At 33.1% G+C, this 24,675-nt stretch overlaps 2 protein-coding genes across 2 annotated transcripts; both read left to right on the forward strand.

Moving 5' to 3' along the window:
• Positions 1-1,282: 1,282 nt before the first annotated feature.
• LOC141587164 (tobamovirus multiplication protein 2B) lies at positions 1,283-9,451 on the forward strand. Its single transcript, XM_074408606.1, has 6 exons — positions 1,283-1,302; positions 7,171-7,472; positions 8,123-8,188; positions 8,281-8,345; positions 8,470-8,562; positions 8,928-9,451. Exons 2-6 carry the CDS (start codon positions 7,335-7,337, stop codon positions 8,941-8,943), a joined length of 378 nt encoding a protein of 125 aa, XP_074264707.1. The 5' UTR covers positions 1,283-1,302; positions 7,171-7,334; the 3' UTR covers positions 8,944-9,451.
• A 1,164-nt stretch (positions 9,452-10,615) lies between these two features.
• On the forward strand, positions 10,616-15,644 carry LOC141587166 (ribose-phosphate pyrophosphokinase 1-like). Its single transcript, XM_074408607.1, has 8 exons — positions 10,616-10,933; positions 11,211-11,393; positions 11,729-11,977; positions 12,436-12,579; positions 12,684-12,851; positions 13,274-13,343; positions 14,412-14,493; positions 15,256-15,644. The coding sequence occupies exons 1-8, from the start codon at positions 10,820-10,822 to the stop codon at positions 15,434-15,436; spliced, it is 1,191 nt and encodes a 396-aa protein (XP_074264708.1). The 5' UTR covers positions 10,616-10,819; the 3' UTR covers positions 15,437-15,644.
• Positions 15,645-24,675: the final 9,031 nt, after the last annotated feature.

Here is a 24,675-nt window from a genome sequence, read left to right on the forward strand (position 1 = left end):
CAATTGTCCATATTTTAGGATTCGGGTTGGAAGTCGAACTAGGTTCATAAAAGATGGTGTACTTCTTAGTATGTTATTTGTCACACATTGAAAAAATAATGTAGGAGTGGTGAATATACTACGTATAAATGGTAGACTTGCCCCACATCGAAAGATTACCCTAAGGTGGGGTGATCATATGATTATAAATATAAGTCATTTTTAGAACTTAGAAAGCAATCAAAAATCTTTTGAGTCTCTTAAGTATTATGAAAGAGAGCTATTAGGAGTTTGTATTATTATCTCTACAATAATGAAAGTGAAATTTATTTGTTCTTCTCGCTTAATCAATAAATAGTTGGTAACAACAAGCCTCAGTTACAACAAATCAACAATAACATACAAGTATTAATCACGTAAATACTTATATTATAATATACTGCGTATAAATATTAGAATTATCTTATATCGAAAAATTGTCATAAGGTGGGATGATCCTATGATTATAATTTATAAATATGACTCATTCTTGGAACTTAGGTAAAATCCTTTTGAGTCTCTTAAGCATTGTGAAGAGTGTATTATTATTGCAACAATAGTGAAATTTAGTATGATATATAAATTTAATTTATTTTTTTCTATAAAAACGATAAATAGTTATAAGTTTAAACAAATTATGCTTTTGAATTTGATGGTTTCATAATTATAGAATTACATTTAATTATATCATCTCCCTTTCTACTCAAATTTAGTAGTTTAACAATAAGTGATTTATTTTTAAGTTCAGACTCCGTTTGACAAGACATTTCAGGTACCTGATTTGGTCAAAGTAACTTATTTGACCAAAATTTCAGGTACCATATTTTTTTTGTAAGTGTTTGGCAAATAGCTTATTTAACCAAATAAGCTACCTGAAAATAAATGCTACTTAAAATAGCATTTGAGATTTCAGATACCTGATTTGGTTTGATTTTTCCGTTTTTACTCTTTAATCTTTACTATTACATATCATATCCTTTTACGTCATTTCATCAAAATCAGTTACCTTTTCAGTTAATTTGCCAAACATTTTTTTTTATATAATCAGCTACCTTATCAGTTCCTAATTTTCAGCTATCTTATCAGTTACCTTTTTAGATTTCAGTTAGTTTTTCAATTTTCAGCTACTTTTTTAGTTAATTTTATCAAATAGAGCCTTATTATATAAGAGACTTTAAATATATTGTAATAATTAAGTTAATAACCCATGCAACAAGTCAACAACCTAGTTTGTATTAAAATGGATAAACTTGTAAACCATGGTGAATGTTTAAATTTAAACTAGTTTTGTGACCCGTGAGAATCACGGGCTTGATTGTTTTTGTTCTTTTATTTTTGCGGTATCGTTCATGAATGCGTTATTTGGCTTGTTTGTCTTCTTGCTTATTATCTTGGAGATATGTTGGTAGGGTATCTAAGCAAGGCAATAAAGAGGGTCCTGTCATAATTCATGAGGGTAAGATATATTATAGCACCAAAACCCATGAATCCCTCATTTTGAAGAACAACGAATGTCCATTATCTGATTTCGAAAACTGGTATTGCATATAAATTAAATGGGAAATTGTATTGGCTTGTGTTTCATTAGAGCACTTTAAACAACTTATTCTCAAAGCCTATAAGCAAAGTCAACACAAATTATCGGAAACGTAAAATTGCATTCAAACAGTGGAATATTAACTTTGAAAACTACTCTTATTTTGCTACGGTCCTCATTGTCTTTGTCCTTTTACTGAATGTTGTCTTGTTGTGTTAATTACTGTTAGTCCCTTTCTGTTTTTGTTTTGTGCTTTTCTTTTTACGGTGTTTAGATTGTCTCTGGATTTCGAGGGCGCTTGGCTTTGTCATGGTGGTTATTCAGTTCACTCAACATTGACGGCTTTTGGCATTCTAGTACTTGATAAATTGTTTTTAGTGTTGTTTTGGTGCGTTCGGAGAACCTTGGTTCTATTTTTATCCGACAAAGAAACAAAATGTTGGACACTTGGACATCTAATTCTATTCTTTATTACCTAAGGTATTCTAATGAAAAAATAAATGTAAAATAAAGTAAATATGTAAAATATATAAATGAATGGATGGTAATGATTTTTATAACTGAATTTTACATATTGCCTTTAGTCAATTAGAGACGATGCGAATAATGCACAGAAAGCGCTATGTTAAAATACAACTTATGTTTATTTTACTAATTAGGCTAAAATTACAAGTTTATTTTCTTAAATGCAATGGAGTTTGTTAAACTTTTAACAAATAATACATTTACAATTCTTGTCGGCGCGTCGGTCTTGCAACATCGTCCTTGTAAATTCAATTGATTTCCAACGTATTGGGAAAAATATTATTGAAATGATTTTTATATAACGAAATACCTAATTGATATATAATTTTAAAATATTCGTAACAATTGATTATGAGAAAACAAAAATATATACAAGCAAAAAAAGTAAATATTTTTCGAAGAAATATTGAGAGTGCTAGAAGAAAATATTTGATGGAAAACAAAAAATGATTTAAAGGCTTGAAACTTTGAAAGCATTCAAAATGGAACAATGGATTGGAAAATTATCATTGGATTTCAATCAAAAACCATGCAAAATATTTACCTTGATCCGCATTAAAAGATCCGATTTATATCCTTGGAGCATATAACTTCAACACTTCCATTAAGACATTTTATTTATAATATGTTTGTCGACTAATATATTTGATTTATAACCTGATTGACAAAATACAAGTTGAAGAGTACACGGAAAACTAATAAAGTGCACGAAAGGGTATAAGACAATTTAGTACAATTTACAAAATTTGTCAATTAATATTCTAAGGGTTGGAATATATAATGTAACATGTCACCAATAATTAGAGATTCATTGTACAATTTGATATTGTGCATACATAATAATAATAATAAAAAAAGGAAACCCCAATGAAACTGAAAAATTATTCAAGTCAAAAGATAATTGCAAAGAAGTTTCATAACCATTATTTCCAGATTTCATGCAATGTTTTTGATATGTGAGTATGTCATCCTCCTACAATTTTAATACAAATACAAAAATATTAATTAAATAAGATTCTAACTATTAATTAATTTAAAACATAATAAGAATAAAAAAGTTAAATAATTCAATTGTTTATATATGCATATTTTACCTAGCAACTTTTTGGATAAAAATGAAAAATAGGATTGTTGTAATATTTATATAAGATTCAAACTATTAATTAATTCAAAACATAATAAGAATAAAAAAGTTAAATAATTCAATTGGTTATATATAATATATGCATACTTTACCTACCAACTTTTTGGATAAAAATGAAAAATAGGATTGTTATAATATTTATATAAGGAAATTTTTGTAATTAATTTCAATAATTTATTTGAGAGAAGAAGAATGTTGTGTGAACTAAGTGGGAGATAAAAAATGGTGAAATAAATACAAAGTATAATAATTGTGAGGAAAAACCAAAAGACCATCTATTAAAAAAAAGAAAAAAAAAAGTTAAATGAATAGGTAGATTAATACCAAATTTATGAGAGGAAAATAAAGAGTTTGTATTAATTTGTTTTTTGTGTTTAGCACTAATATTTTTTTATTTTTTGTATTTTATAAGCATGTAACACATGATATTTAGAGATTACTTTTAGTTAGATAATTACTTACTTTTAGTTAGATTATTAAGTAATTAATATAATTGAATTATTAGTAACCAATAGAAAAATTACACGTGGATTAAAATTAAATGCAAAGCAAAATAACATAAAATGTGGCACTTAAAATTGTTTAACATGACACACGTCAAATAATAAACTACTCATCTTGCTTTCTTATTATGTTGTATAGATACTAATAATTAAGTCATTTATCATACTAAATTTTGAAAAAAAAATTAATTTGGAATAAATTTTAAAGGATAATTAAACAATAAAAGTGGAATGGAGAAGGTCTCATTTAAATTATAATTTACGTGATATAATTTCATGAACTAAATACATGGTACTACTACCCTTTTAAAATTCTATTATTAGTGTTTAATTTACTTATGTATTTACAGAATTTGTTTGTAAATTATTTAAATTAAATAAATATTTTCTTTTCCATATATTTTATATTTTCCAAAACCTTATCTTTTACGTGAAATAATTTCATGAACTAAATATACGGTATTACTTCCCTTTTAGAATTTTAACTATTAATTAATTCAAAATATAATAAGAATAAAAAAGTTAAATAATTCAATTGTTTATATATGCATACTTTACCTAGCAACTTTTTGGATAAAAAATGAAAAATAGGATTGTTGTAATATTTATATAAGATTCAAACTATTAATTAATTCAAATCATAATAAGAATAAAAAAGTTAAATAATTCAATTGTTTATATATGCATACTTTACCTAGCAACTTTTTGGATAAAAAAATGAAAAATAGGATTGTTGTAATATTTATATAAGATTCAAACTATTAATTAATTCAAAACATAATAAGAATAAAAAAGTTAAATAATTCAATTGGTTATATGTGCATACTTTACCTACCAACTTTTTGGATAAAAATGAAAAATAGGATTGTTATAATATTTATATAAGGAAATTTTTGTAATTAATTTCAATAATTTATTTGAGAGAAGAAGAATGTTGTGTGAACTAAGGGGGAGATAAAAAAATGGTGAAATAAATACAAAGTATAATAATTGTGAGGAAAAACCAAAAGCCCATCTATTAAATTAAAGAAAAAAAAGGTAAATGAATAGGTAGATTAATACCAAATTTATGAGAGGAAAATAAAGAGTTTGTATTAATTTGTTTTTTGTGTTTAGCACTAATATTTTTTTTATTTTTTGTATTTTATAAGCATGTAACACATGATATTTAGAGATTACTTTTAGTTAGATAATTACTTACTTTTAGTTAGATAATTATGTAATCAATATAATTGAATTATTAGTAACCAATAGAAAAATTACACGTGGATTAAAATTAAATGCAAAGAAAAATAACATAAAATAAATGTGGCACTAAAAATTGCTTAACATGACACACGTCAAATAATAAACTACTCATCTTGTTTTTTTATTATGTTGTATAGATACTAATAATTAAGTCATTTATCATACTAAATTTTGAAAAAACAATTAATTTGAAATAAATTTTAAAGGATAATTAAACAATAAAAGTGGAATGGAGAAGGTCTCATTTAAATTATAATTTACGTGATATAATTTCATGAACTAAATATATGGTATTACTACCGTTTTAAAATTCTATTATTAGTGTTTAATTTACTTATGTATTTACAGAATTTGTTTGTAAATTATTTAAATTAAATAAATATTTTCTTTTCCATATATTTTATATTTTTCAAAACCTTATCCTTTACGTGAAATAATTTCATGAACTAAATACACGGTATTGCTTCCCTTTTAGAATTTTAACTATTAATTAATTCAAAACATAATAAGAATAAAAAAGTTAAATAATTCAATTGTTTATATATGCATACTTTACCTAGCAACTTTTTGGATAAAAATGAAGAATAGGATTGTTGTAATATTTATATAAGATTCAAAACATAATAAGAATTAAAAAGTTAAATAATTCAATTGGTTATATATGCATACTTTACCTACCAATTTTTTGGATAAAAATGAAAAATAGGATTGTTATAATATTTATATAAGAAAAATTTTGTAATTAATTTCAATAATTTATTTGAGAGAAGAAAAATGTTGTGTGAACTAAGGGGGGATAAAAAATGGTGAAATAAATACAAAGTATAAAAATTGTGAGGAAAAACCAAAAGACCATCTATTAAAAAAAAGAAAAAAAAAAGTTAAATGAATAGGTAGATTAATACCAAATTTATGAGAGGAAAATAAAGAGTTTTATTAATTTGTTTTTTGTGTTTGCCCCTAATATTTTTTATTTTGTTTGTATTTTATAAGCATGTAACACATGATATTTAGAGATTACTTTTAGTTGGATACTTACTTAATTTTAGTTAAATAATTAAGTAATTAATATAATTGAATTATTAGTAACCAATAGAAAAATTACACGTGGATTAAAATTAAATGCAAAGAAAAATAACATAAAATGTGGCACTTAAAATTGCTTGACATGACACACGTCAAATAATAAACTACTCATCTTGTCTTCTTATTATATTGTATAGATACTAATAATTAAGTCATTTATCATACTAAATTTTGAAAAAAATAATTAATTTTGAATAAATTTTAACGGATAATTAAACAATAAAAGTGGAATGGAGAAGGTCTCATTTAAATTATCATTTAAGTGATATAATTTCATGAAAAAAATACATGGTATTACTACCCTTTTAAAATTCTATTATTAGTGTTTAATTTACTTATATATTTACAGAATTTGTTTGTAAATTATTTAAATTAAATAAATATTTTCTTTTCCATATATTTTATATTTTCCAAAACCTTATCCTTTACGTGAAATAATTTCATGAACTAAATATACGGTATTACGCCCCTTTTAGAATTTTATTATTAGTGTTTAATTTCATTTAAGTATTTACTGAATTTGTTTGTAAATTACTTAAATTAAATAAATATTTTTTTCCATATATTTTATATTTTCCTAAGAAAATATTTTATATGATATTTAATAATCAATTGTTGATTAATTAGTTCTATAAAACATCTTCTATATACAACAAAGTTATAATAACAACAATAGTGAATTGGTGCCTTTCAAAAAAAAAAAGTAGTGAATTAGTGACAAATCTGACAATACAAAAAAAAAAAAAATGTTTTCAACTTCATTTATTCTTCTTCGTTCTTAATTTCTTATGTATTCAGTTTTTTTTATATTTCGAATACATATAATACTAATCCATATGAAATTTCTTGAAATTATTAACTTATAGTTAATGTGTATTTTCTTATTGTAGTTTTTTTTTGAGTTAATTAAGTTTAAAGCTAATGGAATATGGATGGATTTTTAAAGAAAATAAGTGAATTAAATTAATGCAATATATGAATAAATTGATAATCCATGTCATATTAGTTTGCCAAGTCACATTGTTATTGTATACGTGGCTTTTTTCATCCCATGTGGCATTGTCTACGTGGCATTTTTATGCTAGCCTTTTAATAGTATTTATTTATAGATTGTTGAAATTCTGAAAAAAAAAAAAAAAAAAAAAAAAAAAAAAAAAAAAAAGACGAATAGCCAAGATACGTTAGTTGGTTAAACAATTGTGGTGCTAGTGAGTAGTGAGGTACCTAAAATCTGGAGTTAACAAGGAGACTTGATCCAAATTAGACGACAGAGATGGCGGCTGGCGGAGGATCGAGCAGCAGCAGCAGCAGAGAAGGTACAGCCAAATCTACGGTGGCTGATCAAATCTCCCTTGCCATTCAATCTACCTCCAATCTTCTTCATCTTATGCAATACTCTTCTCCTTCTCAGGCATTCTTTCTCTCTTTAATTTTAATTTAATTCAACACCCTTTTTTATCTGCATTTATTTATTATTATAATTTCTGTCGTTATGATCGTATTCACCCTATGTCAAACCCTAATTTGAAGAACTATGCAATTGTGGTGGTTTCGGGGTTGTTTTGTGATTTTGCATCCATGCGGATTTTAAGGATTAGGGAATTACATTGGTCTAGATGTTGCTTTGTTGAGTTAGGGATTTTAGGTGGATCAAATTGAGCTGCATTAATGATACAGAGGAGATAGGTTGAGTGAAGGTAGAATTACGATGTCGGAGCGACTTGAAAGTTAAGAGGAGGAAGCAATCATGCAGTGGTAGAATTACTATGTCGGAGCGACTTCACAGACGGATGGAATTTCCAAAGCTTTTAGTCTAAAAATTTTCGATTTTTTTTGAAATTTCCTCGTATACCTTTACCCGTTCGCCTCGCTGAGTTCAAATCCTGGCTCCGCCACTGCGATAATGAATATTCATGATAAGTTTAGTCAGGGAAGTAGTAAGGTTGCTGAAAGCGTTAATAAATCTATCTCGGTGGACAATTGTGGGGGTGTTTCTAAGACTTGTACCACTGCTCAATTTTCTGTCTAGATTTTTTTCGATTTTAATATTGTTGTATCTAGGCTCAACTCGCGAAGCTTCCCAAGAACCTCATGGCAAAAACGGATACCATTAGGAACACAGGGCAGGTATGTTTTATGTTATTTGATTCCCAAATTGTAGATGGAGTTGCTTTAGACAGACTGATAAAATTTCAATTCTCAACTGTGAAATTTTGTAGGTGTTAAAACAGTTGCCGCTCGTGATTTCATCGCTGGATGCTTATACAGAGCATGGATTGAACAGGTATTGTGTCTCCAAAACTCACTTCTCTTTTAGAACCTTATCAGAGATCTGACCATCTGTGAAGTTATTAGTTAATGAGATCATCGTCCCATCATTTAGTTGGTTAAATGTTTGCGCTTTGCAGCATTCCTCATTTAAAGACTGTAAGTCAGCTGCTAGAAAACATGGAAAGCTCCCAGCTTAAGTCTCCATCTCAATCCGATCTCTCTCAAGAGAGGTAATCATTCTATCTTTTACCTCTCTCCAGATAGGAAATATTCCCTCACAAATCACATCCCGTATATAGTGTAGCCATTTGACTTTGGTCAAACAACGTCAAACTTTTGAGTATATCTTTTTACCATATTCAATATCTACTACTTTTAGAAGATAATATGAAAAATCAAACATGACAAATCTTATCTTATACCTCTACAGTCTACAAAAATATTGAGAGATAATTATTAGACTTTGGGCTGACCATTAACGTTAAGAGGACAGTAAAATGTGATGGAGTGAGTAAGAATGTATGATAGTAGTAGGCACTTATATAGCTAGATTCTACAGTTTGCAAGTTGCTCAAACGTTCGTTGTGCTTATCAGGACTCCCGAGGCGTAATTTAAGGAAACTATGAAGTGTTTTATTTACAATCCATATAATCCTAGAAGGCTGGAACAGTGACAATATATCTTTCGTATGGAGGATCTTGAACTGAGCTACTTAGTAGAGACTAGGTGTGCTAACTAATGAAGTAGCAGGACTTGATCAATGTCGGGGTAGTTATGTCAGGGTGAGCAAACCTGTGCAATTACACTTCTGGGGATTATACCTTGTGCGTTATTGATGGTTTATGATTTTTCTGTGTGGTGGTGTGGAGGGATATCTTGTTGAGCACTGAAGTTGAGTGTTGTGGATGCACAATTTGCTTGTTTAAACTGCGTGGTTTACAAAAGGTGATGATGTTGTATGATTATACCCTCTGAGCTGCATTTGACTGCTGATCTGGACATGAAACCTGAGAGAGATTATTCTTTTGATTTTTTTGTTTGCAATATTGTTTTTTACATTTGGTGAAAACATTGATAAATTGTTGTAGATAAATAACATAGATTACTTTGGTTACAAATTGTACCAACATGCTTGGGGTGCTCTTATCCTTCTGTCTCGACTTCTCACGGGTCATAACAGGTACTACTTACTTACATATGATTATGGTATTGGGCACAGAACAGTGAAATGACGCAACCACTGCACATGATAGTTGTAGGTAGATCTGTGCAATTAATGTTGCTATGAGCTTTATGTACACAGTATACTGGTTCGATGTCAGTCTTTACATTTTGTATTTCGCATGAAAATGAAAGATCTGTGAAGCATAAAAAACGTGTTTTATGCCAATTGAGTGACATTCGATTAAACTACCGTGATTAGATAAGCTCCTAACGTGTTATCCTAATCCATCAACAAACACTAGCTTCTTTTTTGATGGATTTTGAACTAGAAAAGTAGTTCAAGAGATGAGGTGCGTAGTTATCGCATAGCATCATCAGCTCCAGGTAAGTTTCGATAAGTGCAAGAGAACCTGTTCCTGCTTCTTAATCCAGATACAGTTATGAGTGGAACATACCTAAAGAACTTGATCTAATGCTCTCTTGTTTTGTTGCCAAATCAACACGTAATTCTATCCTTAACCTGTTCCTAACCAAGTGCTAAGTTGCTGCTTCTTCCACGTAACTCATACGTCTTCACTTTTTTTCACTCTCGTGTCGCCACACTAAGCGCAGCCATTTCAGATACTTTAGTATTGCTTCATACACTGACTTGTGTGCATAAGTTTTGACACATTCCTACGGATTTCAAACGCCAGAGCGGAAACGAGACACAATATTGGGGAGTGGGGACTCCTCATTGCCATTTTTGAATAATTTATATTTACTTATGTTGTGAGGGAAAATAAAATAAGTGTAAATTATTAACTAGGACAGAGGAAGTAACAATGAGTGACTCAATGTCCCATTTGAGTTACACAATGGAAATATGTGAAAAATTAATACGTTATCAATTACATAAATTAATAAGTACAGGTAAATTAGTATTATAGATCTGGTAAACGGGTCAATTTAATAAGATCAGGTAAATTTCGGATGGGTCAATAACAGTCAGTATGCGATAATAAACATTCAGGTCAGTCGGGTCATATTTGGATCCTCAATTCGAGTGAGAGTCAGGTTACTTAGAAGGTGGTTTTAACCTAGGGGATTCACTATAAATAAGGTATATATTCGAAAAAGTGAGCTAAAAACGCAACCGAGTTTCCACAAAAACATAGATTCCCTCAAACCTCTCATCTTCCTCTCTTTCTCCTCCCACATTCTGTCAACAGACATGTCGAATCTAAATTCCGTAATTCTCTCTATCAAACCCTAATTTCTCCCCCCCAAATCATCACTTTTGTGTTTAATTCACTTTTACATTGCTTCAGATACACCTTTTAATGGCGTCTTTTGTGCTTCCTTCTCCTTCTTCTTCCTCATCTTCTATGCACTCTCTGCAATTTCGTCCCGCCATTTCTCTCCCTTCTCGCCTTTCTCCTTCTTTTGCCATCGTCGTAAGTTACTCTTTTTGATACTACGCGTATTTTTGTGTTTATTCATTTGCTGTTTTCAGCTGTTCTTATATCATGCGTATACAATGTCAAATTTCATATTTGAATCATGAAATGCAATGGATTTTATGTTTGCCGTGACTTTTTTTAATTCAATTTACTACTCCGTATTTGATATCCTTATTTAAATCGGTTGTGAGTGTCGTTTTAATGTATGAATAGCCAAGTTATTGACCCAATTATTATTTTTACGCCTTTGTTTTGTTTTTCCTTTCTGTAGAAATGTAGTGCTGGGAAGTCTTTGAAATTTGTAAATGGAAGGGCGTCTGTTCCGGTACTTGATGAGCAGAGCCTGCGGAAAAACTTGCACCCGAAACCAGTACTGGAGAATTCTGTAAAGACGAGTGATGAAAATACAAAGTTGAAACTATTTTCTGGCACGGCAAATCCTGCACTGTCTAAGGTCTGTTATGTTATAGTTTACAGTGGCGGGTCCACCAGGATTTGACGTTTGGGGGCGAGAAATACTAATGTAATCGAGTAAACTAGAAAAAAATCAAAAATTTCAACTAAAAGCCTTGAATTTTTCATTGTTTAGCAGGGTGACTTCCCTTACTAGTCCTCGCCTGGCTCCGCCACTGGTTTCACTAAAATAAAATGACCTGTCTGAGTAACAGGTGATGTTAAAGTGGGATGGCTGCTGTGTCTGTGTCTTTTTTCAGACCTCGTGGTACTGGAACTAGGCGCAATAGCTCTAAATCTTCTCATTTATAACCTTGTTAGTTCTTGATGTTGTAGGAAATTGCCTACTACATGGGTTTGGAGCTGGGAAAGGTGAATATAAAGCGATTTGCAGATGGTGAGATTTATGTGCAGTTGGAAGAGAGTGTTAGAGGATGCGATGTCTTCATCATTCAACCAACCAGCCCTCCTGTGAATGAAAACATTATGGAGCTAAATATTATTATAGATGCCTGTCGTAGAGCATCAGCCAAAACTGTTACTGCAGTTATTCCGTACTTTGGATATGCCAGAGGAGATAGGAAGGTAAGAAATAAATACTTGGTATCACCTCATGATCTATGTTTCCCCGACTCTTTCTACTCCCTCGTATACTCTTATTGACACTCAACACTCAGACTTAGATATGACACTTGGACACCTCATTTTCAGACAAAATATGCGGTTTTTTTTCATAAAAATAGCAGTGTCGACAGACTGGAGACGGTGTCATGACACATACTTCTAAATGAGTTTGAGTAACGTAGCTCATGATACACCCCATTCCAGTGAGACAATTAGAATTGTAAAAGAGAGTCCATTTATTCCTACAAGTAAGAAAGTAGAATAAGGGAAAATTAAAAATGAGGTACAACAGGTGAACCCAAGATTTCCTCTAATTTTACTTGTTAGGTATAATCTAAAAACACTTCTTCCTATCCAAGAAGAGGATTGACGAAGTGGGATAGAAGACCAATATTTATGATATGATCTTTTGGTTGCAGACTCAGCAGCGTGAAGCTATCCCTGCTAAAGTGGTTGCAAATTTTATAACCGTAATTGGTGCCGACAGAGTGCTGGCGTGTGATCTCCACTCCGGGCAATCAATGGGGTATTTTGATATTCCAGTTGATCATGTGTACTGTCAGGTATTGAATTATTTGAATCGTATTTGTGATTGTTTTTATTCATTCAGGTATTTCATATTTGAATAGACAGGTATCTGTTGACTCCTCTGTTAATTTGTGTACAGCCTGTGATACTTGATTACTTAGCCAGCAAGTATATCGCCTCAACTGATTTGGTCGTAGTGTCCCCTGATGTTGGAGGGGTTGCAAGAGCCCGTGCTTTTGCTAAAAAGCTATCAGATGCGCCTTTGGCCATAGTGGATAAGAGACGACACACACACAATGTTGCCGAGGTTAGGTGATTTTGTAATCTCTAATGGTTATGCATGTTGATAACTTTTACTCTGTGGACTCTGCGTTTGTGTTTTGGCGTTTGTATTAATTTGGTTTCTTAAAACTGTATATTGCTTATTTTGTTAATCACTGTTATCATTTGTTTTAGCTTCCGTGTTCATAAAATTATTTAGAATGTGAAGGACCCTAGATATAGCTGTTGTATTATTTTTCCTGATTTTTTGTCCATCTAAGGTTGGTTATGTGCTTCCTAATGCCTGCCATGGAAGTATCATTTTTGTAAAGTCGATTCAGAGCTTGTCATGTTGCATGTCTGTCTTTAACGTTCCAGTTAGGTGATACGTAGTACACCCTATGTGTATCTGTATTGTATATATTTTCCTGTCTAGGCGATTTACTCTTATGCATCCCTGATGAACAGGTGATGAATCTAATTGGTGATGTGAAAGGAAAAGTTGCTGTTATGGTGGATGATATAATCGACACAGCCGGTAGGTCATGTTTTTTTTTTTTGTTTTTAAAAAAATTGGTGATAGTGCCGTCATGCTCTTCTTTAAAATGGCTCGAAAAGCAACCTAAATATCTTATTATATCTGAGGCAATTGTTGTCTCCTATGTCCCTTGCCGTTCCTTGATTCCAAAACCGGGGGAAAGAATGGAAAAACATAATCAGTAAGGCTACATAGTGCCCATGGTATTAGCATCCATTGATTACTCCTATGTAAATCTGATTAATAATTGAAGCAACATTGTAACCTTAGTACTGGTATGGCTATGTCCATTGCTCGTTTTTTTGTATCAATAAATATGAATTAGCATACCATATTATAGCACCCTCGTGTTTTAGCACATCGATCATAAGTCATAACTTTGTTTCTTCTATACAACAATTTTGATTTTTCCCTATATTTCACTCTAGTTATCCCGTTATCTTTCTGGTGCTTTTGATTTTTTTAACACTGAGATCACAATTTTTAAAAAAAGCGGATTCTTTGTTTGCTGCATTCCCGCACTAAAAGTCTTTTTGGAGATTGATATCCATTTCTTTCTTGTTTTTTCTGCATTTATAGCTTTATTTTTCTATTTTTTCAGTCACAACATGATTTATTCATTCAATGTATATGCTTACAAAATTTATCATCTTTACAATAGCTCTATCCGTTGTAGAGTTGTAGCATTTAGGTAGCCATCCTTGATGACTTTTGGGAAATTGGATGGTCTACAAAAGATATTATTATTCTATTACTCCTAAACTGCTAATGGTCCGAAGTCTCATTATTGGAACCAAAAAGTCACATATACATGAAACAGGTGTCCAAATTCTCATCAGTGGAACGAAATAGTCACATATTACCCGAAAACAGGTAGACTGCTAGCATGCTGCGGCAATATTGACAATGAACGTTTATGGTGGGAGCTTCTAGTAAAGTAGAAGAACTGCTGCCTTTTCATTTCTCGTCTACAACTCCATATGATTCAAATGAATTTTTCTTATCTTAGATTCAATATATCTGAATTTTGACTGTTTCCTAATATGACGAACACTTTGGTGATTGTAGGCACAATCACAAAAGGTGCTGAATTGTTGCATGCAGAAGGGGCTAGAGAGGTTTATGCCTGTTGTACACATGCTGTTTTCAGGTATAATTTTGATGCTGAAAATATGTACTTTCCCACATTTCAGTTTCATGTGCTGCTAAGCGCTCTAATGCTATGTGAGTCTTATGATCTTAAAACTTCAACTTAATGTGGCCAAACAGTAGGGAATCACATAGCTTTTATCTCCTTGAATGGTGATGCATTAAAGTGATACCTGACTCGAGTTGACTATCTATATTGATCCCACATACCTAAATCTGATACAATCTGAACCCTCTTCATATGATGCATTAAACTTTTCCATATAGGCTGTTTGAAATTTCGTATCTGAAATACAAGAAGGATGTTTTCAGGTGTGACTGATAATGAATGCATCATAAAAAGTTCCGGCACTCTGTTACTTTAGGATACAAGAAGCAGACAGAGATTATTAAGTCATTTTGTTTCATTCCATCATATAATTGCCGCTTTGAAAATGGAAAGCTCAATGTATCTAAAATGTCATCATTTATTGTGCTGTCAACTACTCCCTCAGTCCCGGTCATTTGTTGTCCTTTTCCATTTTGGAGTGTCTCAATCATTTGTTGTCCTTTCTATTTTAAGAATGAACTTGATGAGTAATTTGATCATTCTCATCCAATTTGTTCCACTTGTCATTTAGTTATTGGCTATCTCCTCTTTCCTTGGTCTTTGTGCCAAAACCAAAGGACAACAATTGACCGGGACGGAGGGAGTATTTCTCATTATAAGCTACTTGAGTTTAGTCAATTGAAGGTCTGAACATGTTATCATTTATTTTTTCAGTTCATCTGCCGTAGAGAATTTATCAAGTGGATTGTTCCAAGAGGTGATCGTTACAAACACAATTCCTATAGCCGAAAAGAACTTCTTTCCGCAGCTGACTGTTCTTTCAACAGCAAACCTTTTAGGCGAAACTATATGGCGGGTTCACGGTGGTAGTTCAGTTAGTAGTATATTTGAGTGACATTAAATGGTGCCTTGCTCTTTTTTAACCGATTTTCCTGTCGTAAGCATTTGGTGCTGGTGCAAACGAGTCAACTATGGTGTAGTGTTGGTAGCGTACAAGTTACAAACTAGGTCTCGGTTCTTTTAGGAGACAGTTAGCAATCCAATAAATTGAGGTTGTAGTTTTATAGTATTGAAATTATATTTATGAAGGCTATGAGCTACCACACTAGTTTTGGTTCTAAATTTTGTTATGAAAAAAAGCAGTTTAGGTGTTGAAGATCACAAGACTGACATTAGGAATTTTAGGCCGTTTAGGTAACCGCAAAAGTGGCAATTTGCCCCCTTAACTTTACTCAATTGTGAAATTAGGCCCCTTAAGTATCAATTGTAGCAATCAAACCCCATAACTTTAACCAAAAGTGAAATTAAACCCCATTGTTTGGTATCCGGGGAGGATCCAACCTCCTCGTCATCAAAAAAAAAAAAACCCCATTGTTTGATTTTTCATGAATATTTCACCAAAATTTATATTATAATCTAATTAGTCAAATACAAAATTTAATTTTTATAACCTTACAACTTTTATACAATATATAATTGTAATAACGAGTTTTTCTGATAATTTTACAATTGTTAGACAACTATAAATGGAAGAATAATTCATAAAATTTTATCTTATTTTTATTTGTTTAGTATAAATGGATGTAAAATTATTATTTGGATGAATAATTAATTTTATATAAATTATTAAAGTTGAAGTTAACAAAAACTTTTATGTGGTATTAGTTTTATAATGTAAATATTAAATGAATTTTGTTAAGATTTACGTGAAAAATAAAAATCGGGGTTGAATTTCACCTTTTGTTAAACTTAAAGGGCTTGATTGCTACAATTGATACTTAAGGGGCCTAATTTCACCATTGAGCAAAGTTAAGGAGGCAAATTGCCACTTTTGCGGTTATGTAGATACCCAGTATCTGCTGAGACTCCAACAAACACCCGATGATTATCGGACTACAACATGCTTTGGAATCGCAGCGTTTGATCGACAGTTCGTGTACAACTTTACGTCGGAAAATATAAAACGATTTCGAAAATAAAACATTTCAAAACTTTTCAAGAGTACCTGGAGTGTTTAATGCATGACGACGGAATCGCAATGACACTAACTAGAGTCAAAACCGACACCGGACCAAAAACCGACTCAAAATTCAAATCCCGACTCCAACAACGAGTCAAACCGAGTCAAACACAAAAAACAAACCATTCAAATGCTTCCATGTTAAGATTTCCCGGGATCACGAATGGTCAAGTACCAAACATGTGCATACAAATCCTAGGATAGAACAAATCATGATTGCATTTGTATGAAAGCGACAAGACACCTCGAAGACATGCGACGTGGCTCGCGCCTCTTTGAGCAGCCCAGGTAGCCACGTCGCTCAAAACTCACACAACCACTCATTCTCCTATAAATACCCCTCAAATGCCACCATTTGAGAACTTACGCGAGTGTCCGCCCCCTCTTTTCTCCCTTAAAATTCTAGACTCGACTTCCTAAGTCACAATCCGACACGTGTTTACGACCTACCGATCGTGAACACAAGCCTTACACATTGTTTGGTACCGGCATCGTGCATTAAATCACTTGACCGACCATCTCGACCACTACACCATCACTAAACTTAATAAAACACTCTTTTTACTTACTAAAACGGTTTTAAACCGAGTCTTTTCCGACCAAACGAGTTGATACACTTACGTCGGTTTCTCGCCATAAGCCAAGCATGTAAGTATGAGGGTGTAAAAATCCTTTTTTATCATGTCTTTACTTGTTTCATGACTATAACATGCTAAATCATGCATAACATGGTCCAAAACATGGGAAGAAACGTGTTGAAAATGGGTATTTGAACCCGTTTTGGTTTGAAAGGACCGTTTAGGCCGTATTTGTGTTGATTTGAAGAACGAGATTTGAATAATCGTCATTATTTTGATGGTATTCGATGTCGGGTTCGACTTTGCAAGCTTGACATGAATAGTTTTGAAAATGAATATGAACTAATTGTTTTAAGTTCATTTGAATATAATTAGTCGATACTCATCATCGTACTCGGATTAAAATCCGACATGGTATGTAGAACCAAGGATGACTTTGTGTTGGTGACTAATACATTTATTTTGAAAATGTAAAGAAATGATGAAAGGCTTTAAAATACCTTCCAAAATGTAAAGAAATGAAATAAAAGGTTTTAAAATACCTTTTAAATGTAATTAACCAAATATTATCACCGAAACACGGATTAAACCGTCATGGTATTAAGAACCAAGGGTGAAAAATATTTTATGGTTAAAAACTTGTAAAAATAAAAAGGGGTTTGAAAATACTTGAAATGGTAAAAACCGATTGCAAATATGAAAATGAAAATAGAAGAAAAGAAGAGACCAAACACGGATTGGACTTAAGGTTGGGCAGGGTGCTTTAGGCGCGAGCCTATGTGCTACATAAGTAGCCTCTGCCTCAACCAAAAAGTCCGGTTTTGGCTCATTAATAAACGTTTTTCAATGGTCAAAACACGTCATATATCGTTGACTGACCCGCGCCTAAACAGGCCATTTCTTTTGTTGGAGCTTGTGTCCTCCACAAATTAGTGTGATAACATTTGTAAATCTCTTACAGGTTCACAAGGGTATACTTCGTATATTTAATCAGTTGATTAACGTTTACCTAATAACGGTTGGCTTGCTAGAAAGTTTGACGTTATTATCATACAGATGGCGGTGATCAACTGGTCCCTAAAGGTCACACCTATAGGATGTATTTGAGAGATGTGGTAATAGAAATATGATCACATTGATGCCTAATATGACTAAACAGTTAGTCAATGTGTTGATGAGACAATTATTTAATGAAGATTAAATAATATTAGTTGAGACGAATTAACTGTCAATTCGTAAATTGAATATAATAAGTTATATTTAATTAAATGTATGTAATGTTAGCTTGGACGAATTAATCTGTTAATTCGTAATTAAATGTAATCAGTTATATTTAATATCAACAAGATGAATGTGTCATAGTGGTAATAGTGAGGGTACACAAACCAAGAGGTCATGGGTTCGATCCTCACTAGATGAACATTTAACACATTTTATACATTTTTGGAATAACCAAAAATAAGGAGACCATACTCCTTATTTCGGTTAGATGGGCCGAATTAGGGTAGATTATATCTCCCTAATTCACTCCCATATTTCGGTTAACAATAAGAAGAAAAAGGGAGATCATTATTCTACCCTAATTTCTCTTTTAACCTAGCCTCCTCTCTCATCAGAAAAACACAAAACAACCAAAATTTTTACAGAAAATTTGGATCGATTCTAGCATTATCTAAGGGCATATCTCATATCGTCTTGGGTGCAACTAATAGGCGAATATCAATTTTGATATTGTTCTTAGGCCGTTTTTGCTAGGACCGAAGGCTATTTCTAAATCCTATATACTTTTGTTTATGTAATTTTATTTTATGACTATTGATCATCACTGTTAATTCGTTATAGTCCTGAATATAAAAGGATGCATACAGATAAATCCCACAAGTGGTATCAGAGCGAGGCCACGAATTTAATTTTGATGATTTCATAAAATTGGATGTAAACTTATTTAGGGTTTCGAAAAAAAATTTGGTTCGGCAAAATTTTTTTTGTGCCGAGATGGATTATTTTTTTTTAGCCGTTTTTTTCTTTTTGTTTGATGATATTTTTCCATTTTTATTTTTTCATATTATTGTTTTAATCAGTTAAAATTATCATATGAAGAATTGGTAGATTTTGATTTAATGCAGATTAAGTTAAAATTAAATGGAATCGTCATGTTTATGATATAAAAATTGTTTTTGCTATATAGTTTTTGGCATATAAATTAATCATGTTTAATTACTTCATATGCTAATCATGTTCTAATAGCAACTGTAAACAATTTTCTTCATCAAATCTTGTTTTAGGGCATTTTGCCGCAAAAAGAAAAAAAAAGGAGGCAATTAGGGTTTGCCGAGAGCTCCTAGACAAATAGGGTTTCTGTTTTTGTTTTTTTTTTTTGGGTTTGCCGAAATAAAAAAAAAAAAAAAAATTTCTGTTTTTTTTTTTGGCTCAAACCGTGAAGGAAAAAAAAAACGTTTTTCACTTCGGTATTTGCAGAATTGCCGAGTGAGAATTTTTTTTTGTTTTCGTGCTTTTCATTTCAGCCGAGCTGGAATTTAAAAAAAAAAAATTTTTTTCCTGTTTTTTTTCTTTTTGCCGAGACCCAAAAGGAAGAAAAAAAGGGTTTTTTAATTTTGTTTTGATTTTGGCCAATTAGTTACTGTGAAACGATTCACAATTAAAAGATACCGAATTATTTTAAAGCAGTTTAAAATTTTGACGGATTGAATTCATATTACAAGTTTAATATGGATTAAGAATGAAATTAATGTGATTAATTGAGAAATTGTCACTTAATTTGATTAAAATAGGTGGTTTGGATAAATTAATCAACATAATTAAGGAATTGTGTCATGTATGTTTAATTTATTTTTAGTTGATGCATTTTATTTTAGTTGAATGAATCGAATGAATGAATTTAATTTACGTATTTTTGCAATCAGTTGTAATACTTAGTGTGGCCTTAGTCAAATTATGTTTTCGTAATGAAGGAAACATAATTTTTAATGTAATTATGAGATCTCGAATCTCCTTTATTTTTCTTTAGTTTTTGGGTTTTGAAATTAGAATGTAATAAATAGGTTTATTATGTAAATTTTATTTATTGTATTTTTCAAAAGAAGACTAAAGATGGAGAATGGAGCTCACTCCCGCTACATGGATCAAGATGGAACATCAAGACAAGCTTCTCGGGTCCAAGGATGGATTCCAAACTTGTATTTATTGTTCATTTTGATAGGATAGGCCACACTAGGACTTTTATTGTTTTACGTTTTCATTCTTATTGCTTTTCATTCACATGATAGTTTATGCATCATATTCCGCCTAAAACCAAACCACCTACTACTAAAATGCATGAAAATTGACTCATATAGGTTGTATGTTAGTTTTCATGGACATGCAGATGTCACAGTCTTTAAGCCATCACCTTAGTTTATTCATTCTCGCATGCTAGATATTAGTTCACTTAAAATGAATTAAAATAAAGTTGATGGGATCTTCCTCTAAAACGGAAATTGAGATTAGTCTTTATAAGGGCAAACAACTATGAATCCCTTCTTCGTCGGTAGGCATAATATGACCCCTTCTACGTTGGGTAAGTAGTTGTGTTGACTTAGTTTACCTCAACATCATAGTCAGAAGAGTTTCTCGTGATTATGATGGACTAAAGATAGAATTTCTAAATTTATCGACCAAGAATTCTAACGGTAGAATTAGCTAAAAGGTTAGCTTATCAATTTACAGAGAATTGAGTCTTGGGATCATTTATATAATTCTTGAGGGAGGTCAATTGTATAAATGTTTTGAGTCTTCGCGTTATGACAGTAGTTCATTAGACTTAAAAATATAAACGATGCACATGCTTATTATTTTTATTCTTCTTTCTCGCATGATGTAGAACACGTTTATTTTCATAATATCTTGTTACAACGAAATGGTGGAAATAACGCAATCCCAATGCCTAGTGCCACACTTGATCGCGCGTCCTGGCTGAAAATATTCATGGACCAAATGAATTAGTTCACACGCCCGAAAAAACGACGGGTCCAACTTATGGACGGGAGGCGGCACTACGGAATCTTGCCATTCGACGGTAAGCTCAAGTACTTAATCGAGCCAATACCGGTCAACCTGGACCCCAATGCAGGAGTCAATGAGTCACTCGCTTATAGTGACTTCGTTATGGAAGCGGGTGCGATAAAGAACGTACTCATCTTTGCAATGGAAACCAATTTGCGGAGACGCTTCATTGCCCAAGGTGCAAACAAGATTTTCACCACGCTTACTAACGAGTTCTCAAAAGCACCGAGAATCGTTACATATGAGCATACCTGTCGCTTCTTTGATGCGAAACTCCAGAAGGGCCAACCAGTTAGCCCACACATTCTTCATTGAGAATGTCGAGAAGTGGAGGCATCGAATTGTAAAATCGGTGAGAGCATTGTCATTGACCGAATGCTTCATTCTCTTCACGATGGTTTTGCCCTTTTCAGGGCGAACTATTACATGAATGACTTGAAAAAGAGTCCTCATGAGCTACACTCCCTTCTCGTACAGACCGAGAAGGATATGAAATTGAGCGGGAGCGTGAAGCAGGATGTTCTCACGATTTACAACAAGGGTAAAGGTAAGGGCAAGGCTCATGGCGACCTAGCTGTAGGTAAGCCAAAGTTTAAGAAGCCAGGAAATGGTAAGAGTGCGCCTGGTGAGACTAGTGGCTCACAAGGCAAGGCAAAGAGCAAGGGCGGTGACATAGAGTGCCACCATTGTCACAAGACTGGACATTGGAGGAGGAACTGTCCCGTCTACCGTGAGGACATCAAAGCGGCCGCGTCGTTCTGTTGGTATGTCATCTTATATTCATATGATTGAGATTAACCATGCAAGTTTTTGAACTTGGGTACTTGATCTTGGTTGTGGTTCTCATCTCAGTATAATCATTTGCGGGGCCTAAAGAACATCATACCTCTCGAAAAAGATGATGTGGACCTGCGAGTCGGGAATGGAGCACGAGTTGCTGCTGTCTCGAAGAGAACATATGTAATCCAACTCCCTAGTGGTTTTGAGTTATTTTTAAATAACTGTTACTATGTACCCAGTTTGTCTAAGAACATTATTTCTGTTTCCGTACTTGCTAAAGACGGTTTTGCATTTTCAATAAAGGATAATAGCTGTATTTTCTCTTTTAATGAAATGATTTATGGCAAAGCAGTTTCCATGAATGGAATTTACATCTTAGATCAAACCACGGAAATATTACACATGAATAATAAGAAATTAAAGGTTGGTGACAAAGATCAAACCTATCTATGGCATTGTCGAATGGGACACATAAATGAGAAACGCGTGAAGAAACTCGTCGATGATGGGACTATTCCCGCATTCGATTTTTCTACATATGGCACGTGTGAATCATGTCTCATTGGCAAAATGACTCGAATTTCCTTCAAAGGTGTTGGAATGCGCGCTAGTGACCTATTAGGACTCATACATACTGATGTTTGTGGACCTATGTCAATTACCGCTAGAGATGGCTATAGATATTTTATCACTTTCACGGACGATTTGAGTAGATACGGATATGTCTACTTAATGAAGCATAAAAGTGAGTCCTTTGAGAAATTCAAGGAATACCGAAGCAGGTAGAACCAACTGGGTAGAAAGGTTAAAGCACTCCGTTCAGATCGGGTTGGCGAATATCTTTCAAATGAGTTTGATCAACACCTAAAAGACTGTGGAATCGTTCTACAGTTAACTCCACCTGGAACACCTCAATTGAATGGTGTGTCCGAACGGAGAAATCGAACCTTACTTGATATGGTTCGATCCATGATGAGTCACACGTTAGTGCCACGATTCATTATGGGGTTATGCTCTTTTGTCATTTGCTCTTATACTTAATCAAGTCCGACTAAAGCTGTTGACAAGACTCCATATGAAATATGGAAGGGAACGGTCCCTAACTTGTCCTTTATTCGGGTTTGGGGCTGCGAGGCTTATGTCAAGTGGAGACACGAGGATAAGCTCGGCCCGCGATCGGTCAAGACATACTTTATAGGTTATCCAAAAGGAACATTTGGTCATTACTTCTATTCGCCTACCGAACATCGAGTTTTTGTTGCGGCTAGTGCGACGTTCTTAGAGAAAGAATTTCTCGAGAACAAGACGAGTAATAGAACCTTCGAGCTGTCGGAGATTACAGAACCAACAACCGAGGAACGGATGGAGGAAGTTGTTCCTCCAACTGATGATACGGTTAATATTCCTGAGGAACACAGGAGGTCGGGTAGAGTCTCTCATCCTCCGGGCAGATACATTGGTATGGTCGAGGAGAATGACGTTTTACTCCTAGAGAGTAATGAACCCGCTACCTATAAAGGTGCTATGACCTGTTCCGACTCAAAGCTATGGCTCGAAGCCATGCAATCCGAGATGGACTCCATGTATGAGAATGACGTATAGGATCTAGTTGATTTATCTAATAAGGTAAAACCTCTACAGTGCAAATGGCTTTACAAAATAAAGCGTTCTGTAGACCCGCAACCAGATACCTATAAGGCATGACTTGTGGCAAAAGGTTTCACTCAAGTGCACGGATTGCATTATGATGAGATTTTTGCACCTGTAGTCATGCTACGTTCCATTCGGATAATCTTAGCGATTGCCGCTTTTCATGATTATGAAATTTGGCAAATGGATGTGAAAACCGCCTTCTTAAACGGTTATTTGGAGGAAGAGTTGTACATGGTGCAACCCGAAGGTTTCATAGATCCTGAACATCCTAAGAAAGTATGCAAGCTTAAGCGTTCCATTTATGGACTTAAGCAAGCTTCTCGGAGTTGGAATCATCGTTTCGACCAGGTGATAAAAGAGTATGGTTTCACTCGATCGGTCGAAGAAACATGCTTATATATCAAGTCGAGTGGGAGCAAGATTGTTTTCTTGATATTGTATGTCGATGACATACTCTTGATTGGGAATGACATTCCTCTCCTATCTTCGGTTAAAGAATGGTTGAAGAACCATTTCCAGATGAAAGATCTGGGTGAGGCACAACGCATTTTGGGAATCCGTATCTACCGAGATAGATCACGACGGACGTTATCACTTAGTCAGGAGTCTTATTTGGATAAGATTCTTGAGAAGTTCAGCATGACCAACTCCAAGAAGTGGAACCTTCCAATGACGACTGGGATGCAGTTGAGCAAGTCTCAGTCACCCACGACGCCTGAAGGGATTGAGCGCATGAGTCGTGTTCCTTATGCATATAATGAAGATTATATAGAGTGAGACCCCCTTACATCGCCAATAGGCTCGCGCCTCTTCTGGCTGCCTGATGCAGGATCTGTTCCCCTTCCAGCATTGGTCTAGGACAATCCCGACTCTGGCTAACCCGGATATAGGACGGATCAGATGACTAATTTGCCCATTCAAAAATCATATTTGCAAAACGTCTTACTAAGACAAATGGACCACGTTATGCACCATAAACCTAACTCGGTAAATGGATGTTTAATTTCCGTCTTGCATGCAAATCAACCATAAATCCAACTC

Source organism: Silene latifolia, chromosome 6 (assembly GCF_048544455.1).
Source record: "Silene latifolia isolate original U9 population chromosome 6, ASM4854445v1, whole genome shotgun sequence".
NCBI lineage: Eukaryota > Viridiplantae > Streptophyta > Magnoliopsida > Caryophyllales > Caryophyllaceae > Silene > Silene latifolia.

Excerpts from the sequence above, each read along its gene's own strand:
- LOC141587164 (XM_074408606.1), top strand. The coding sequence starts at position 7,335 with ATGGCGGCTGGCGGAGGATCGAGCAGCAGCAGCAGCAGAGAAGGTACA. Across the intron at positions 7,473-8,122 it reads AATACTCTTCTCCTTCTCAG|GCTCAACTCGCGAAGCTTCC; the intron begins GCATTCTTTCTC and ends TGTTGTATCTAG. Across the intron at positions 8,189-8,280 it reads CCATTAGGAACACAGGGCAG|GTGTTAAAACAGTTGCCGCT; the intron begins GTATGTTTTATG and ends GAAATTTTGTAG.
- LOC141587166 (XM_074408607.1), top strand. The coding sequence starts at position 10,820 with ATGGCGTCTTTTGTGCTTCCTTCTCCTTCTTCTTCCTCATCTTCTATG. Across the intron at positions 13,344-14,411 it reads TGATATAATCGACACAGCCG|GCACAATCACAAAAGGTGCT; the intron begins GTAGGTCATGTT and ends TGGTGATTGTAG. Across the intron at positions 14,494-15,255 it reads TGTACACATGCTGTTTTCAG|TTCATCTGCCGTAGAGAATT; the intron begins GTATAATTTTGA and ends TTATTTTTTCAG.